Source organism: Leuciscus leuciscus (genome assembly GCF_965113295.1).
Source record: "Leuciscus leuciscus genome assembly, chromosome: 19".
In the NCBI taxonomy this organism is placed as follows: Eukaryota; Metazoa; Chordata; class Actinopteri; order Cypriniformes; family Leuciscidae; genus Leuciscus; species Leuciscus leuciscus.
Window position 1 is genome coordinate 8,982,079 of NC_138743.1, and position 16,835 is coordinate 8,998,913.

Genomic DNA, 16,835 nt, shown 5'->3' on the forward strand with positions numbered 1-16,835 from the left:
CATAATATAAATGAAAAACATTACTGCAGGCTTCAACATGGCCGTGTTTACGATTATAAATGTCAAACAAATTTAGCCTACGTAGGCGATTGTAGACGCGTAGCCCGAATCTGTATCTGTATGCATGAGACTGTCTGCATACTGGCAGAATTCACAGTTTTGTTGTAAAAAGAGACACATTATGCAGAAGTATAATTTGCTGTTATGCATGTTTGTCAGAGCCTGCAGTTGCTGTGTGACGCGCGTTCGCTGCGGGCGTATCGTAACGAGCTGGAGGATGCGCTCCGAGAGAAGGCCGTTAAAATCGATTCCCTATTTTCGTTTTCGAGACTTGTGTTGGTTGGTCCGATCGATTGTGCAATCGATTTTCGAACGTAAAGTGACAGCCCTAGTAAATGATGATAATTTTTGGGTGAACTAACCCTTAAACATTCTACATTATTTTGTCCATTCAAAGTTATCCAAGTATAATTAATAAAATAAAATATATATCATTTATTTTAGACCTGGATGAATTTGCCTTACTTTAATTTTGCCAGCAAAAAATAAAATAAAATAACAGTACTCTAGTCTACTCTATCAACTAGTAAACACATAAATTCAATAAATTATTTATTTCATACATGGATACATTTGCTTTAAATAATATTGGCTCCAATGAAAAAACAAACCAAAAAAAACACCAGTAATAAAATAAATAATAAAATTGAATAAAAAATAAATAAAGATAATAATACTAATACTCTTTCTAATCTAGTAGTGACAGTGACTCTGCATCCAAATGCAGGACATATAAATACCATCCATTACAACCTAATTTTGGTATGCTGTTTTTGTGAGGATAAAAGCTTGTAAAAAGCTTCCCCCAAAAAATTGTGAGAAAGAATGAGATAGCTCAGACCCCTCCTACATATTTCTCAACTCTTTCCTCTCTCCTCCTATACTCCACCCCTTCACTTTTTCTGCCATAAACTTTCGAACTCCACATTGCTGCCACAGACCCTCCATTCCTCTAAAAGAAAACCAGAGCAACGGGATTGATCCCCAATACTGTTCATCTACAGATTTAGGTAGGTAACCTTTTCTTGTATACCTTGCAGTTTAAGGACGGACCACAATAGTCATCTAACAGTCCATAATCAGTTTATCTAGATTTTGTCTTTGTTATCACATTTGGCTATTGTGTCTATCACTGTTTTACCAAATGCATCCAAGTTCTTTTACATTGCAGAAAAAAAGAGAAACACATTTGTTTGGGTCAAGCGAATCCAAAACCAGCCTAAATTCACAGTGCTTTCTTAAGATTGATTTGTTGACAAAGTTATCTTAAAAATGTACGTTTTTCAAACCCCCATAGATAGGTATTTTTCGAGATTGAACAGCGACACGCATTTTCATAAGTAAGAATACAGAACATATCCAAGGTATTACGATGAATAATCGGAGGGTTATTCATCAGTTTTATATTCTTACACAGCAGTGGCTGATGTTTCAGAATGCATAGAGTCAGAGATTAATCAGAGTTTTGATGTTTGGGTCTGTCCGCTCTGTGCGCTCACGATAAACAGCGAGCCAGACACATTCTTCTCCGAACACAAATCGGGGAGACGTGACCTAGACTGATTCTGACCTACACACAACACTCCAGATCTGCCCTCCACAGGGAGATCTGACAACCCTTCATTTCAGCACAAATGAGCTCGCTGCATTCACTGTGGCCCTGCAGAGTAGGATAGGTTAACTGCATTCAGAAGCCTGTTAAAGCAGGAATCACACCACAGGTTGCACACATCTGCACAGGCCTGAGGCAAATATTGAAGCTTTATATACATCAATGTATTTGTAGCATCTGGTTTATTACAACACAAACACATTTTCACCTTGATGATTATTTATAATTATTATTTTTTTAAAACATTTATTCTATAATTTCATTTAAATTATATGAAATATAACATATATTTTAATATATCACCAAATATTATATCATTGTTTTGGTAACACTTCACAATAAGGTTTGATTTAATGCAAGTCAATGTATTAACTAATACTAACTAACAATGAACAGTACATTTTCTACAGTATTTATTAATTAATTAGTAAATGTTGAAATTAACATTAACTAAGATTATTAAACGCTTTAGAAGTATTTTTCATCGTTAGTTCACGTTAACTAATGTAAAAAAATGGAACCTTATTGTCAAGTGTTATATATTTTTTATATCATTTATTTTATAACTGTATAAAATGTATATGAAATGTATGTATATATATATATATATATATTAGGGGTGGCACGGTACATGAAAAAACATCCGAACCGTTCGGTTCGCTTGTCTCGGTTCGGTGCGTGTGTGCGTCGCGCGGTTCGCACGGTTCGACGCATGCGCGATGTAGCCTTGTGCCCGTGCAATGCTAAATCATAAATCAGACAAATGTAGAATAACATTACAATGTCCAGCAATCGATTTAAATAGTACACTGGGTTTACTTAGACATTTAATGAGATCAACTCCACTAGGCTATATGTTGTTTTTTTCACGTGAATAAATAGGCTACATAGATCGACTGTTCCACGTACCGGTATGTACTTTAATGGTCCAGTGGCAGAACTTGCCAAGCGTGTCAAAGGTTCTGAGTTCTAATCTGCACTCGTATATATTTTTCTTTTTCATCAAAACCGATTATGTTTATCAGCGGTTGTATATCAAGCAGGGACAGATTTGTATGAATTTTGTTTTGTGATTTCATCGGAACGAATAGAGTAGCCTAGAGTCTCCTCAACGGACTGAAGCGCGCGTCTGAGTGAAGAATGTGCGGCCGCTGCGGTGTGTGCGCGAGCCACGAGAACACTGTATCAGCGCCACTGATCGCAACGGCAACGAGCACTTTGATCACTTGATTAAAAAAAACACATTTCAGCGCTAGATTGCTTCTTATTTAACAAACGAACGAAACGAATACTTTGCTAGTTAACTGGAAATGTTTTATTTATTTGTATTGGTACATCCGTGCTGGGACATAATATCAACCCTGGCAAAAAGTGGTGACAAATAACTGTCCGACACAGCCCACGGGAAATGAGAAGCTGCGTTTTGCAAACACACCCCATTTATGAAATAAATTAATTAATAATTAGATAATTCAGCTATATATCATATGCTGAAGTAAATTTTTGGAGTGTTAAAGATTAAAAGAAAAAACAACAACAAGAACCGTACAGAACCGAAAACCGTGACCCTAAAACCGTGATACGAACCGAACCGTGGGTTTTGTGAACCGTGCCACCCCTAATATATATATATATATATATATATATATATATATATATATATATGCCACAACCTATTCTTAATTTTACAAAATGTATATTATATTATATTATATATAAAACATAAAAATTATATATATACACACATATATATATGTTTTTGTGATTGGCAATTTCTGGAAAGATGTTGTGACTTAAACATTTGTGCATTGAACGCTATATATAGTGCAGTACATACATGATAATTAAAATAAGTCATCACATTTGTTGCATCACAATATCATAACTGTATTGCAAATTAAATTGCAGCAAAAGTGAAAGAATCGGTGAGAGAATGAATCTGTGATATCATTTGCTTCACTTTTGTTCAGTACTGCATTTATAAAAACACTAGTTTCAGATTTTTCTTTTTTCTTTAATAAAATGTTTTGATTGTGAATTATTTTATTAATTAAACTGTATAAAATTATATCAATACTGTATCAGAAAGATATACAGTTTTAAAGAAATATAGTGGCAAAAAAACAATTAAATATCACTATACAACTGTATAGGCACAACCCATAGTGTGCATGCCCAAAAATGTCTGTCCTAATGCCAGTTCAACAGACACTGTCCTACCTGTTAAGAGTCATGCCCTCAGAGGCATCACCAAGCCACTAAAAATCCCTCTGCATTGCTCTGCGATGCCATCATGGAAAGTTCAGCATTGAGGCCAACTGAGTGCACTCGCTTGGCCTTAAGTGGACTTATTTGTGCAGAGTAAAAAATATGCACATAAACATACTCAGCCTTGGGAAATCTCCGGGCCAGCTTTTCAGATGATTTCCTTTTTTGGTGCGATTCTATCTTATTTTTTGCTCCACTTGTTTTCTCTTTTTCACAACTTTCTTGGCAGTGTCTGTGCATTTTAATGCCAATGAGTTGGCGTTTTTTTGCCAAAGGATGGCTTAAGAGAGTTGATACAAATCTGCTCTGAATAACCATATGAGGAAGGGTATCTTAAGCACATGACCTGCTCGATACCCTCCCAAGGAGATTGTTAATGATCTTATCATTCCCAGTGGTGATGGAGGACATGACTCCTGACTAGCTAAGTAGAGCGATGGAATGCTCGATGGTGTCCTGTAGTGCTGACAAACATCTCTCACAAGCCCGTCGTCACCAGCAGTTTATCTCCTCTGTGTCACGTGTTGGGCGCCTGAATGAACTGCTCAACTCCAGGCTTCACTGTCAGTCACTCGTCTACTTAACCTCTTTCCACAGTGACACTGGCCAGCTGGATGCAAAGGACACTATGAAAACAATCGGTCAGGAATAGGTTTCGTTGGTTTAATAGGTGAAAATGAGATGAGACCCAACATACTTCTATCCCACAAAGCATTGTTTCATTTGCGTAAAGTAAAATACACAAACAAAACCCTCAAATTATCAACATTTCAAACTATTTTCCTACCACTTTTTAAGTGTTTTCTTCAAGTACTCGACAAAAATGGCCAACTAAGTAGGGTTGTGCAAGATGACATTTTAAATATTGTCTTTAAACTAGTCTTAAAGAAGCTCTGAATAAAGGGTTCCTAAACTTTCTGACCAACAAATTGCCATAATTTATAATTTTTCCATACATTTTTCAGTCATTTATTAAAATGAAGGATTAAAAAAAAAAAAGATTGTATCTAAATAACACTAAAAAGTTGCAAAGCAATTATTAGTCAAATAAATACTTTAGAACTGAGAACTTTTTTCCATGACCTTTTAGGATTTTATCAATTCTATCCATTTATTCCAATTTTAGAAATTCCCTTTATATTTCCAGGTACCGTTGGAAGTGTTTACTTAGGCCGTTTTTGGCTTCACAAGATGCATTCCTTTGGGGACATTTACATGAGATGGATTCTTGTGTTAAAATACAAGTTTTAATTTGACTTTACACTCAAACAAACTGCAATGCTCATGGTGTGAGGTGTTCAGAACAGCACAAATTAACTAAACTAAACAGCTAAAGTACTGCAAAAAAAAGCATGCTAACTGAAGCAGCTGTTAAAAAAAAATTAAAAGAAAAAGAGTAAGAGTAAGAAGAGAAGTACATTGTTTTCCTGACAGGAAGCCTCTGCTGAAGATTTCAAAACCATCTTAAACAACATAAATTGTTGAAATGGAGTTACATGTTGAAAATGCACGCTAAAATTCAAGGCCTGTTTCATATCTTTACAAGTTGTTGCAAAGGAACTGGTTTCTGTCAAGTAAGACTAGGCTGTACGGTATGAAAACAAGCAAATCTTACACTTCCCAAAAACACTATCCTCCATATAACTGTTTCCCATTAGTCTAAAGTAGTCACAGCCTACATATCCAACAACAACAACAACAACAACATCCCAGGCCTTCATTAACCTCTTGGTGATAAGAGTCAGGCTCCTGAGGGATGATTTCAGTGGAATATTGTGACCACAAAGGGTAATTCCAATCCTAAGAATAACCTTATTGCAGCAGATAACGCAATGCAGCGGCCAATGAAAACACAGGCCACAGGTGCTTCCATGGCCATGATGTTACTCAGGATACGATGCTGCCGAATGCATCTGTAAGACAGAACTCCCCACAGATTCGAGAAAACAGGAATGAGCAGCAGTCTGAAAGAGAGAGATAAGCTTGTCCAAGACGAGAGCTCCGCTAATAGACAAAGATTTATAATCAAGGCCACTTTATCTTCCGCCGAAAACAGGGATTCATCTAATCTTTCCGGAGGCGAAGTGCTAAATCCTGATTTAGGCTGTTTTGTACACATGTAAAGTAACCCATATAAGACATCTTTCTGAAGCCACCTCTTTTTATTCACTCAGAGCCAAGACGGTATAATGAAAAGAAATAAGCTCACTCCTACACAGTTATATAAAGACACACTATGTGCTGCTGAAGTCTCATCTTGGAAGTATTCAATTATAATAAAAATAAAGTAAGTTAATGACATTGCACTTGATGTATAATAGAACAAGGCTTTGTACAAGTTACATCATTTGGTGGAAATGCAAGAGTAAGACTGAAATATCCACTCTGAATGAAGAATCTAGAGGAACCGAGACCCCTGTGGTTTTAATTTTGGAAACCTGTCAAGCATCTTGCTTTTAGGTGACATATCTGAAATAGAAACACTCTATTTGAGACTAAAAGCAATTTTTATTTGACTTGCATCAGTTGCAAATTGATTGAACACTATGAAGAGACAGCGAACTTTCACCTTCCACTGACCTTTCAAAGCGCGGCCGATGAGTACTGGACAATTCACATGATGTACATGCATATGATGTTTTTTTTCTTTTTGAATGAATTACATTTATTCAAAAAAGGAAGCATTAAGTTGAAATCAAACACATCATAATAAGACGGTAAAGAAATGTATAATGTTGCAAAAATATTCTATTTCAAATAAACAAGTTCTTTTGAGCTTTCTACTTTCAATGTTGAACTTTCTGTCAATCTTTAAAAAAAAAAAAAAAGGTATGTCGGTCTCCACAAAAAACGTAAGCAGCACAAACTGTTTTCAATATTGATAATAATAAGAAATGTTTCTTGAGCAGCAAATCAGCATATTAGAATGATTTCTGAAGGATCATACTGAGAACTGGGATAAATTACATTTTAAAATGTATTCAAATAGAAAAAAGTTATTTTAAATTGTAATAATTTACAGTATTACTGTTTTTGTTGTTTTTTAATGCAGCCTTGGTGAGCCGAAAACATAAAATATAAAAAATTACCAGCCTCAAACTTTTGAAAGGTACAGTATATAATGATTTTTGTCTCACAACAATGCAACAAGAAATGCTTAAAAATAGTCTAACTTTATAATTTGTTACATTAAATATAGCGCTTTTCTAGGTACTCAAAGCACTTTACATGGAAGGGGGAATCTCCTCAACCACCACCAATGTGCAGCATCCACCTGGATGAAGATCATTTCTATTTTTCATTTTAGACATAGTACCTTAGTTCAATTAATTAAAATCATCCCAAGACCTAAAATGTCATGAACCCATGATCATTGAGTTCTCTTTCTTTCTGCAATGTATTAAAGCAATCAACATTTTTCTGTTCCAAATTCCTGTTTAAATACATGTTTAACACGGTATAAACTAGACACATTCTTGCTACATACTACATTGTAAAATCACTCTTCCGCAACATTTGTATTGTGAAAGTCAAAGTGGCCCGTTACATTCTTATCGAAGCCCGAATGCAAATCATGTGAAAGGACCTTTAAAGGGATAGTTCATCCAAAAAAAGAAAACCCACCTTTCTCCAGAACACAAAAGAAGATATTTTGTAAATGTTTGTCTATACAATAGGGTCTAATGTTATTTGGACCCCAACATTATTCAAAATATCCTCATCTTGTGTTCTGCGGAATCATAGAGGGTGAGTAAATGATAGCAGAACTTTGATTTTTGAATGAACTATCGCTTTAAGAACACATTACAGTCTCTAAGTCTTCTGAAACATCTATCAGACCTGCATGTCACGTGTGAATATTGCATGCACATTCACTCTTTCATCTGTCTGCTCCCTCCCCTCAGCCTTGTGTCCACTGGCAACCAGATCACCACAACCAGAGCTTCTCCTCCCCAGCTTGCGGTACTGCCGTTCTTTCTTCCTTTCCCCTCTCTCTGCACTAATCCATCCCACCCACCCCTGCTTCGGCATGGACAAGGTGCAGCACATCACACGGGCGGCCATTCGCCGGGCGTCCACCATGGAGGTTCCCCAGCAGGCCAAGCAAAACATGCAGGAGCTCTTCGTCAACTTCTGCCTCATCCTCATCTGCCTGCTGCTCATCTACATCATTGTCTTGCTAATGTGAGCGGGAGTTTCCCATGTAGCCAATGAGGGCGAAGGACTGTACATAGGGGGGCATATCGCGTTTAGGGGCGGAGGGTGTGGATGGGCAAAGCTATTTATTATTTTATAGCGGGTTTTGAGTAGTTGGGTTGTACATTGCATGATTGATGTCATTATAAATAGCAAATTCAGAGTGACATGAGAACGACTATACTGATAGTGGTTGACCAATATGACTTTTTCAGTGGATGTTGCTGTCTGACATCAATAACTAGAGAGTCAGCTGGTAAAATACCAATATATTTGTGATAACATCAAACACAATTTAATTTAATTTAATTCCATTGTGGGCCAAATACTAAGGCAGCATCACATGTATCCTTTCTATTTTCATAATGCATTGTTTCATTGTGAAAAAACAACTCGTCCGGTGGACGAGGCAAAATAAGACTAATATAAATATGAAGTATAACTGAACAATTTCATTTAATACCAAAAAATACCAATAAATAGTAACATTACCTTTCAAAAGTTTGGGGTCAGTATTTATTTTTTTAATTAATAGTTTAATTCAGCAAGGAGGCATTAAATTGATCAAAAGTGACAGTAAAGATATTTATAATGTTACCAAAAAAACAACAACAAATAAATGCTGTTCTTCTGAACTTTCTATTCATCAAAAAAGAAAAGAAAAAAGAAAACCTTGAAATATAGGGTTAGAGGTAGCACAACTTTTTTCAACATCGATAATAATAAGAAATGTGTTTTGTGCAGCAAATCATTCTGTATTTTTGATCAAACAAATGCGAGCATAAGCAACTTCTTTCAAAAAATCTTACAGACCCCAAACTTTTAGATGATAGTGTAAGTACAGTACATATAACAGCACAATTCATTAGGTAGCATCCAACTGAAACAGGATTGGAGCTCCATGCTGGGGTGGATTGAGGAACTGACCAGTCTTCATTATGAACTTATGAAGCATGCAACTGTCTTTCCATATCTTTGTCACTATCCCATCAGTGCATGTCACCTGCGGGCCTGAGTGATGTCACGTCTTCCGTTACACACTATGCCAAACTGAAAAACACTTGCTCAATAAAAAAAAATGACATGATCACGTGTGTGCAATAAAACGTGTGCTGCTTCTGTTTTTGACTGATGCTCCCACTGTACTAATTTTGTTAAACAATCAAAATCAGTATTTTAATGATCACGAAGTCACAGAAAGTTTGTTTGAATAAGACCTAATACATAAGAGAACCAGTTATTGTCTGTTTCTATGACTGTGTCTTGTCAGCAAAGCTCATGTCAGTCTGTCAATCATGTTTAGCTCTTTCTACGGCATATGAGAGACCAGCGGCGCGATGTAACCTGTGTTCACTGGCAAACAAGAAGATCTTCCACCTGGGGCCGAATACGCTTGGGCTACACGGCACCACGGCTGAACCCGAACATCCCATCAGTATGGATCTGACCAATAACCGAGGACTAAACCTGCTGCTCAACTTCCTGCTTATTGTAGTGGCTCTACTGCTCATGCTCATTCTGGTCAAGCTCCTGTGACCCGAAAATGGCCCGAAACAAGAATAATCGGCATAAGAGACTCCCACTCACTCTACCTCCAAAACCATTTTAAAAACGCTGCAAACGATTTCAGATATTAGGCTGACTGTGCATGACTGATAGGCAGAAAATGTTTCTGATTGGCTAGTTTTCCAAAGTGAGCTAATCCCCTTACTCTTTTTTGGCTTTAACACATTTTCAGGACACATATTTCACTCATTTGAATCAGTCAGTAGGGAATAGTTTTTTTGAGTCTGGCGTTAATTTTCTTTGCTTACAACACCTTTAACCTACAATACACGCTTTGCAAGAGCTTAATGGAGGGGTAGGCCTACAGTAAATTGATCAAAAACGGTTTATCACTGCATCACTCTCCAGAATGTGGTCCAAAAAAAAAAAAAAATCAAAATGGATCAAAAATACTCCATTTTAGTTCAAATATACTGAGGCTTTCAAACTGACAGGAAGTATATCGGTGCATTGCTTCCAGTCTCACTGCGCCCTCTAGTGGTTGTTGCCTCTAACTGCTCATGAAAACAACATCATAACTAGGATTAAAAATGGGATTTACCTCAAAATGAGATTCTTTTTCTGTGAACAGCAGGTGTGGATTTAAGTACACGGGCCAAATGAATTAAACTAAAAATATAGACAAGCTCTCAAATCACATGACACGCCATTGACACTATTCCTAAATATACTACATGTGCATTTTATTCCTGCTATAAAAGCTGTAGATACACTCTCCTAATCAGATGTATTTCATAAATAGAAGGACATAGTCATGTTTTTTAATAAGAAAACACACTGGTTTGCCTATAATATAATCAAAGTTGTAACCTTTTTACATTATTTATACAATCACTATCACTGTGTCCTTGTGTTATCTGTGTGAATATATTTATGAAGTAATGATATACATATTCATAATGCAAGTGTTTGAGAAATAAGACTGAATGGAAGTAAATGCTGCAAATAAAACCGTTCCACTGATAACAAATGTTTTTGGTTTCTCTTTAGGTTGAATAAAACATTTTGAGCCTCAAGCAGAGAAATTCAAAGACATCCAATTGGAACAAACACTGGGTCTTTACTACTAAAAATAGACGCCCGCGGCACAGGAGACCATAATCAACATGAAATCAAAAGTGACCTTATTTACTTTGTTAATGCACATTCCTGGTCATATTGTGTATGATTCAACAGTGCACATGATTTCAATCATAGACTTGTTCTGTTTCTGAAATGACTTTCCTTTTCGGCTGACGCCAGGAATCCATCAAACTTTTCACCCCTCCACCCCAACTACTATCTATATTCTGGTATGTAAGACACAGAAAATCGCCGGATTTAAAAAATGTCACTATGATTTTAAAGCATTATCTGAAAGTTCATTTCAATTCAAATGCAATACAAGTTAAACTCTACTGACAGCATCTGAGGTATGAATTACCACAATAATTTGAAATAATAATTTTGATTAATTGTAACTGACAGTGTTAGAAGGGCAAGTAGAAATACTACTGGCCAAACTTTTTTTCATTAAATTGGAAATTTTGCCTTGGCAACTAACTCAAATAAAATGTCTAAGTAAAAAAAAAAAAAAAAAAGGATTTTATTTTAAAATTTCTAAATCGAAATAAAAATTTATTAAAGCAAAATTTGAAATATTTAAAATCAAAACTATAATAGTATATAAATAATACTATATTTAACACAATGTAATCTGGAAAATCCCTTAAACATGTATTTAAATAAAAAGAATGTCTGCATATGTGTATGGCTTGTGCTGTAAACAGAAGGATAATTTACTCTACCACTGTCTCCAGCAGAGGGCGCTATTAACCATTTAACCAAGACATTTCTTCAATGGTATCATAAAACAATTCAGCATCTGCTTTACTATAGACACAACTAGAGCACCCCGTATATTTTTCGTATATTTTTGCAAACTGACCTGTGGGAGTTCTGCTTCCTGCCGTAGCCGCTCTCGCTGCTGCTGTTCCTGTTGCCACGAGCCGCCACATCCCTCTGGTCCCGGCCGGTACTCCATCTGCTCACTCAGCCACATCTGTGTCCGCACGGCCGGCTGGATGGGCGACCCCCCCACGGCCTGGTGCCTGAGCGTGGGACCTCTCTGCCCGGGCCCGGCCAGGCCGATCGTGGGGGTCTTGCTCTCCGGTAAGGCACTGTAGGAGAGGTCTAACGTGCTGGGCTTGAGCGGAGACGAGCAAGACGAGTCTGTTTTACCTAGGGTGTTACTGCTGCCCAGGTCATACTTCGTAAAGTCAGAGTTGGTGGTAAGTTTGTGCAGGCTCTCGGAGAGGAAGCCGTCTGAATAAAGAGGGTCCTGTCGGTAGCCATAGAGCACACCTCGATCCAGGGATCCGTGAGGGTCCGTGCGGTACGACGGTCTCCCGGAAGGGCTGGTCTTTTCCTGGCCGGTGAGACGGGTGAGGGAGGACCAGCGGCGCACTGGCCGGGGGTCTTTCATGTCCAGGGGGCTGTCGAGGGGAGAGGGGAGCTGGCAGCTGCTCCAGGGGCTGGTGGGGGCAGAGGGAGCGCCGAGTTTGGAGCTGGACGGAGATGGCATGACGTGCGCCGTCGGGATGGGACCCTGCGAGCGCAGATGCTGGAAGGACAACGTGCCGCTGGAGCTGGAGTGGTCTGGAGACAGAGAGAAAGAGTGATTAAATGTAGACATTTTCAGGCTTATTTGTAGTGTGAATGTAGTGTCATGAGTGTCTGAGTGTCACTGCTTTGCTATCAGTAGGATGACAGATAACTGGCTAGTTATGGATGAAAAAGAGTGACCCCTAAGTCATTAATTATGCTGACTTTATTTATCGACCCTTCCCACTTCCCTTGGTTACTGCTGCTCAAACAAGCTTTACAAAACATCATATAAAAACTAACCACAGATTTCCCTGAACAATATAAAAAAATAAAATAGAATTATTGTTATAAATAAGTGTTAATTATGACTGGATATTATACTTATTTACTATATTTTAAAGAAAAAAAACAAATAAACAATAGTGTTATTAATAAGTATTCAAAATGATGGGATATTATTCTTGTCTGGACTGGACTGATGAGAGAAAATAAAAATAAATCAGTGTTTAAAATGATTCAACATTATTCTTATGTGGAATTAAGAAATAAAAATAAAAAAGTGTTATAAATAAGTGTTAAGAGTGATATATTATTCTTTTGTGCACTGGACTGAATGGAATGACTGACATTGCAAAGCATTTTTATTTGCTATTGAAAACAATGTTAAATTAAGCAGTAATGTGAATAAAAACGGCAAATACTGTGAATCAGAGACAAATGCAGTCAAATGGAGAGACAAATACTTCTCACAGTCAACTGAAAAGTGATTAGAAGTGATCACATTAGGGGAAGTGAACTGTTTTTAACATCCTTGCCCGAAAGGGATTACAGAGAAAAGTTTAGAGTGACACACGCCTCTGATGATGACCTAATACTGACCCTGCCCAGAGTCCTCCAATATCCCATCATGCACTAGGGCTTTCCCCCGATCACATAGCCTCTCTTTCATCCTTTAAAAACAGACCACAAACACTGCAAGGCAACACGTCATGATAAACAGTGACTGAACTCATCTGACTGTGAGTCACTGGAGGAGAATAACAGTTCCAAACACACACACACACACACACACAGACACAGACACAGACACACACACACACACACACACACACACACACACACACACACACACACACACACACACACACACACACACACACACACACACACACACACACACACACACACACACACACACACACACACACACACACACACACACACACACAATTACTAAAGTTACATTTATAAGGGTTGCACAAAAATGGCTGATGCAAATAGAAAATAATTACAATCATTTAAAAATTATTATTTTATAAATCTTATTTTTTATTATTTTATAGGTCCAACAATAGTCGATGGAGGGATTTAACAGTTTGTATTAAATAAATAATGACATTTTTAAATATGTCATGGAATGTTGCAATAGATAAATAAAATTAAATAAAAGTACATTGAAATGTAATAATAAATAAATTAGGTGTGAAATTTATATATTCAAAAAATATAAAATAAAAAGTAATGTGAAATACAAAATTAAATAACTTGAAGTAAAATGTATTGGACAGACAACATAAAGGAAATCAATATATCATGAAACATTGCAATAAATAAGCATAATGAAAAGCCAGTACAAATAAACAAACATGGCATGACATGTATTTATGCATTTATTAAATGTATTACATTTTATAGTACTTTACTTTTATTTTTTTATTGCAACATTCCATGAAGTATTTAATAATTTCAACATATATTTATTTAATTGAGTTAGTTTGTTAAATCCCTCAATAATGGTCAACATGACAGCATATATTATAAATCTACACTGGTTTTAAATAAAATATATAAATAAATAAATATTCCTGATTTTAATAAAACCAGTTCATTTTAAGATGTTACAATGTTAGGTTACCTGACAAACTTTCTTTTCATTTCTTTTTTCCAATGTAAATAAACCAGGCAATAATGAAGCAAACTACAAGAGAAAATGACAGGAAATGAGAATGCTCACATTAGTCCAAACTGAAGTAAAAAATACTTGCAAGATCTGGGAAAATTCTAATTCTTGTAATGAGAAATCGAAAACAAGCCACAGGCAAAACAAACCAATGGAGGTCTTGCTTTGACATGTTCATGAAGCCAAGGAGAGCATGTGAAGTGTGTGTACTGCAGTATGAGCAGTCATGGCCAGGGTGATGTGCTCTGACAATCACAGTGAGACGAGCTGACAGGCTTTATCACCGTGTCATGAGGACATTCAGATGAAGAAGCTCAGCTGTCTGTGATCCTCTCATCACATCAGTGCTGTCATGTGTGACCTGACCACTGCCTTGGACACTTTGCTTACACTTCCACATAAGCATCCAAGCTTCGTCAAAGCTTATACGCTAATATAAAACAGGACGAGTCACATTGTCAATATTCATTCACTGAATTTTATATTAATGTGCTGTTGCTACATCGTTTGGCAATCGTAATCTGCCTACAACTGGGCTAAGAATATTTTATAGTGATTATTATTATTATCATTAATCATTAAAAATGTTGTTAATAATAATACATTTAATTCATAAAACAATAATACAAATATTTTTAGGATAGTAGTAATAATAATAAAACTAAATAATAAAATAATACAAATTATTATGACAAGACTTTACTTAAAGCAATTATGTACAATGCATTATAAAGATATTCATAACGCATGTTATAATGCATTATATCTTTTCATAAATAATTGTAATCAAAGTTAAAATGATTTGTAATATTTGCAGAGTCCTTGTTACATCTGAAATTGGTGGTTTATTATGTCTTTTAATACACTATACTTTCTAAACGAGGTGTAACAATGAATATATAAGTATTATTACAGGTTACAATTATTCATGAGACCATACAATGCATTATAAGGTGCATTAAAAGGCATAATTAATGCATCAAAAATACTTTTATAATGTAACTTTTATCAAATACGTTTATATATAAACATTAAAAATCTAGGCTTTAAAAAAAGTGTTATCATAATAATGATTGAAATTAAAACATAAATCTTTATTAAACACTGGTGTATTTTCTATGGAAGCTTCAAGCTTGTTTCCGCCACATAATAAAACATTTTAAAAGATAATTGCGACTTTTTATCTCACAATTGCGAGTTTACATCTCGCAATTCTGACTTTATTTCTCAGAATTGCGAGATATAAAGTCAGAATTGCATGAAATAAAGTCGCAATTCTTTCTTGTTTTTTTTTTTGAATCACCTTGTCTGCTATTTAGCATTTTTTCCATCCACACACTAACTACTCACTTTCTGTGTTAGTTACGAAAGCCACTTGAAAAATTGACCTGTAAATCACGAAACTTCTAACACAAAGTTCTGTGTTAGAGACACCTGAATGGTTTTCAGTGATCATATCAAAGAATACAGATATCAATATTACGTTATAATCAGCCTTCTTGACTAACCTCTTAGGCTAAAATAAACTGGCGCTCAGCTCTCCAGAGGTCTGAATAATGCGGCTCTTTGTTGGCAGAACTTGGCACGAGAGTGTCTGCCGACACAAGACCAGCTGGACACAGAGAAGAACTGAGACGGCACATTCCACGGAAGAGTCAGTGTAGTGTACACACAATACAGTATTATATACTGCCAAACAGCAAAAAAAAAAAAAAAAAAAATACAGGGAATTACCTTGTTTTCCAGATAACGGCAAGACTACTCTCACTTTTACTTCTGGTGCAACAACCGTGTTCACTACTATGCAAAGGGATCACTTGTGTTTCTGACAACCCGTTCACAAAATGTCACCTGAGATTGACGTTGAAACCAGGTTTAAATGGGGATTTTGAGGCTTTCTGAACTTGAGCATAATCTTGGTCCTTGTTTGGTCTTCAAATTGTCATTTTTAATGTTAAATGAAAAAGTGGAGACCATAAAAAATAACACTTTTATGGCATAGTTTTCATTACTTTTTCACCATCTCTTGGAAAAGGTCAAAGGAAATAAAAAGAAAAACAAGAAGTGAAAATACTCATGCAATGTATATTTACTCCAATATGAAACCATGACAAACTGCAAGAGTACAGCAAAGAAATGTTTCTGGGGCCAGTTGCATAAAGTTTAACACAGCCGCTAAGTTAAGACTGTCTTATAAGAAGTCTGACCAACTAGCAAAAAGTTAGAACTAATCAGTCTTACTTTTGGGATTCAAATTAGGCCAATCTACCTTTTTATGTAACTGATTTAATAAAGTTATGACCAGTCAAAAAAAAAAAAAAAAAAAAAAAAAAGAAGAGATGACTAACTTGTAGTACTTGTAAGAAGTTTATACTGGTTTAGCATTAAACACAAAGAAACAAATGCAGTTTCTTACATTGTCTGCTGATTTCTGAAGGAGCAAATGAGGTGTAAAATACGACAGATTAATTATTCATTTTTACATCTTTAAGAGGTTTATGTGTAAAACACATGGAAGAGAGAACATAAGCCCAACATAATGAAGTGTATTCTATGCCATACCATGATTTCACACTGAAAACTTGT

At 36.0% G+C, this 16,835-nt stretch overlaps 2 protein-coding genes and 1 long non-coding RNA gene across 5 annotated transcripts in view; 2 read left to right on the forward strand and 1 right to left on the reverse strand.

Annotated features, from left to right (window-relative positions):
- cep85l (centrosomal protein 85L) overlaps positions 1-16,835 on the reverse strand; it is a 67,297-nt gene that overhangs the window by 22,976 nt on the left and 27,486 nt on the right. For 2 of the 3 annotated variants that reach the window (XM_082148220.1, XM_082148219.1), the window contains one exon: positions 11,631-12,340. In XM_082148220.1, coding sequence (XP_082004346.1) covers positions 11,631-12,340 — 710 coding nt within the window. Of the gene's footprint in view, positions 1-11,630; positions 12,341-13,168; positions 13,240-16,835 lie in introns of all 3 variants that reach the window. The other variant, XM_082148221.1, reaches the window with a different exon arrangement.
- Positions 635-10,673, forward strand: pln1 (phospholamban 1). The gene is made up of 3 exons (XM_082148344.1): positions 635-1,070; positions 7,846-8,125; positions 9,441-10,673. Exons 2-3 carry the CDS (start codon positions 7,971-7,973, stop codon positions 9,457-9,459), a joined length of 174 nt encoding a protein of 57 aa, XP_082004470.1. The 5' UTR covers positions 635-1,070; positions 7,846-7,970; the 3' UTR covers positions 9,460-10,673.
- On the forward strand, positions 8,132-9,243 carry LOC309482789. Its single transcript, XR_014200370.1, has 2 exons — positions 8,132-8,504; positions 8,547-9,243. It is a non-coding gene; the product is annotated as an uncharacterized lncRNA (long non-coding RNA).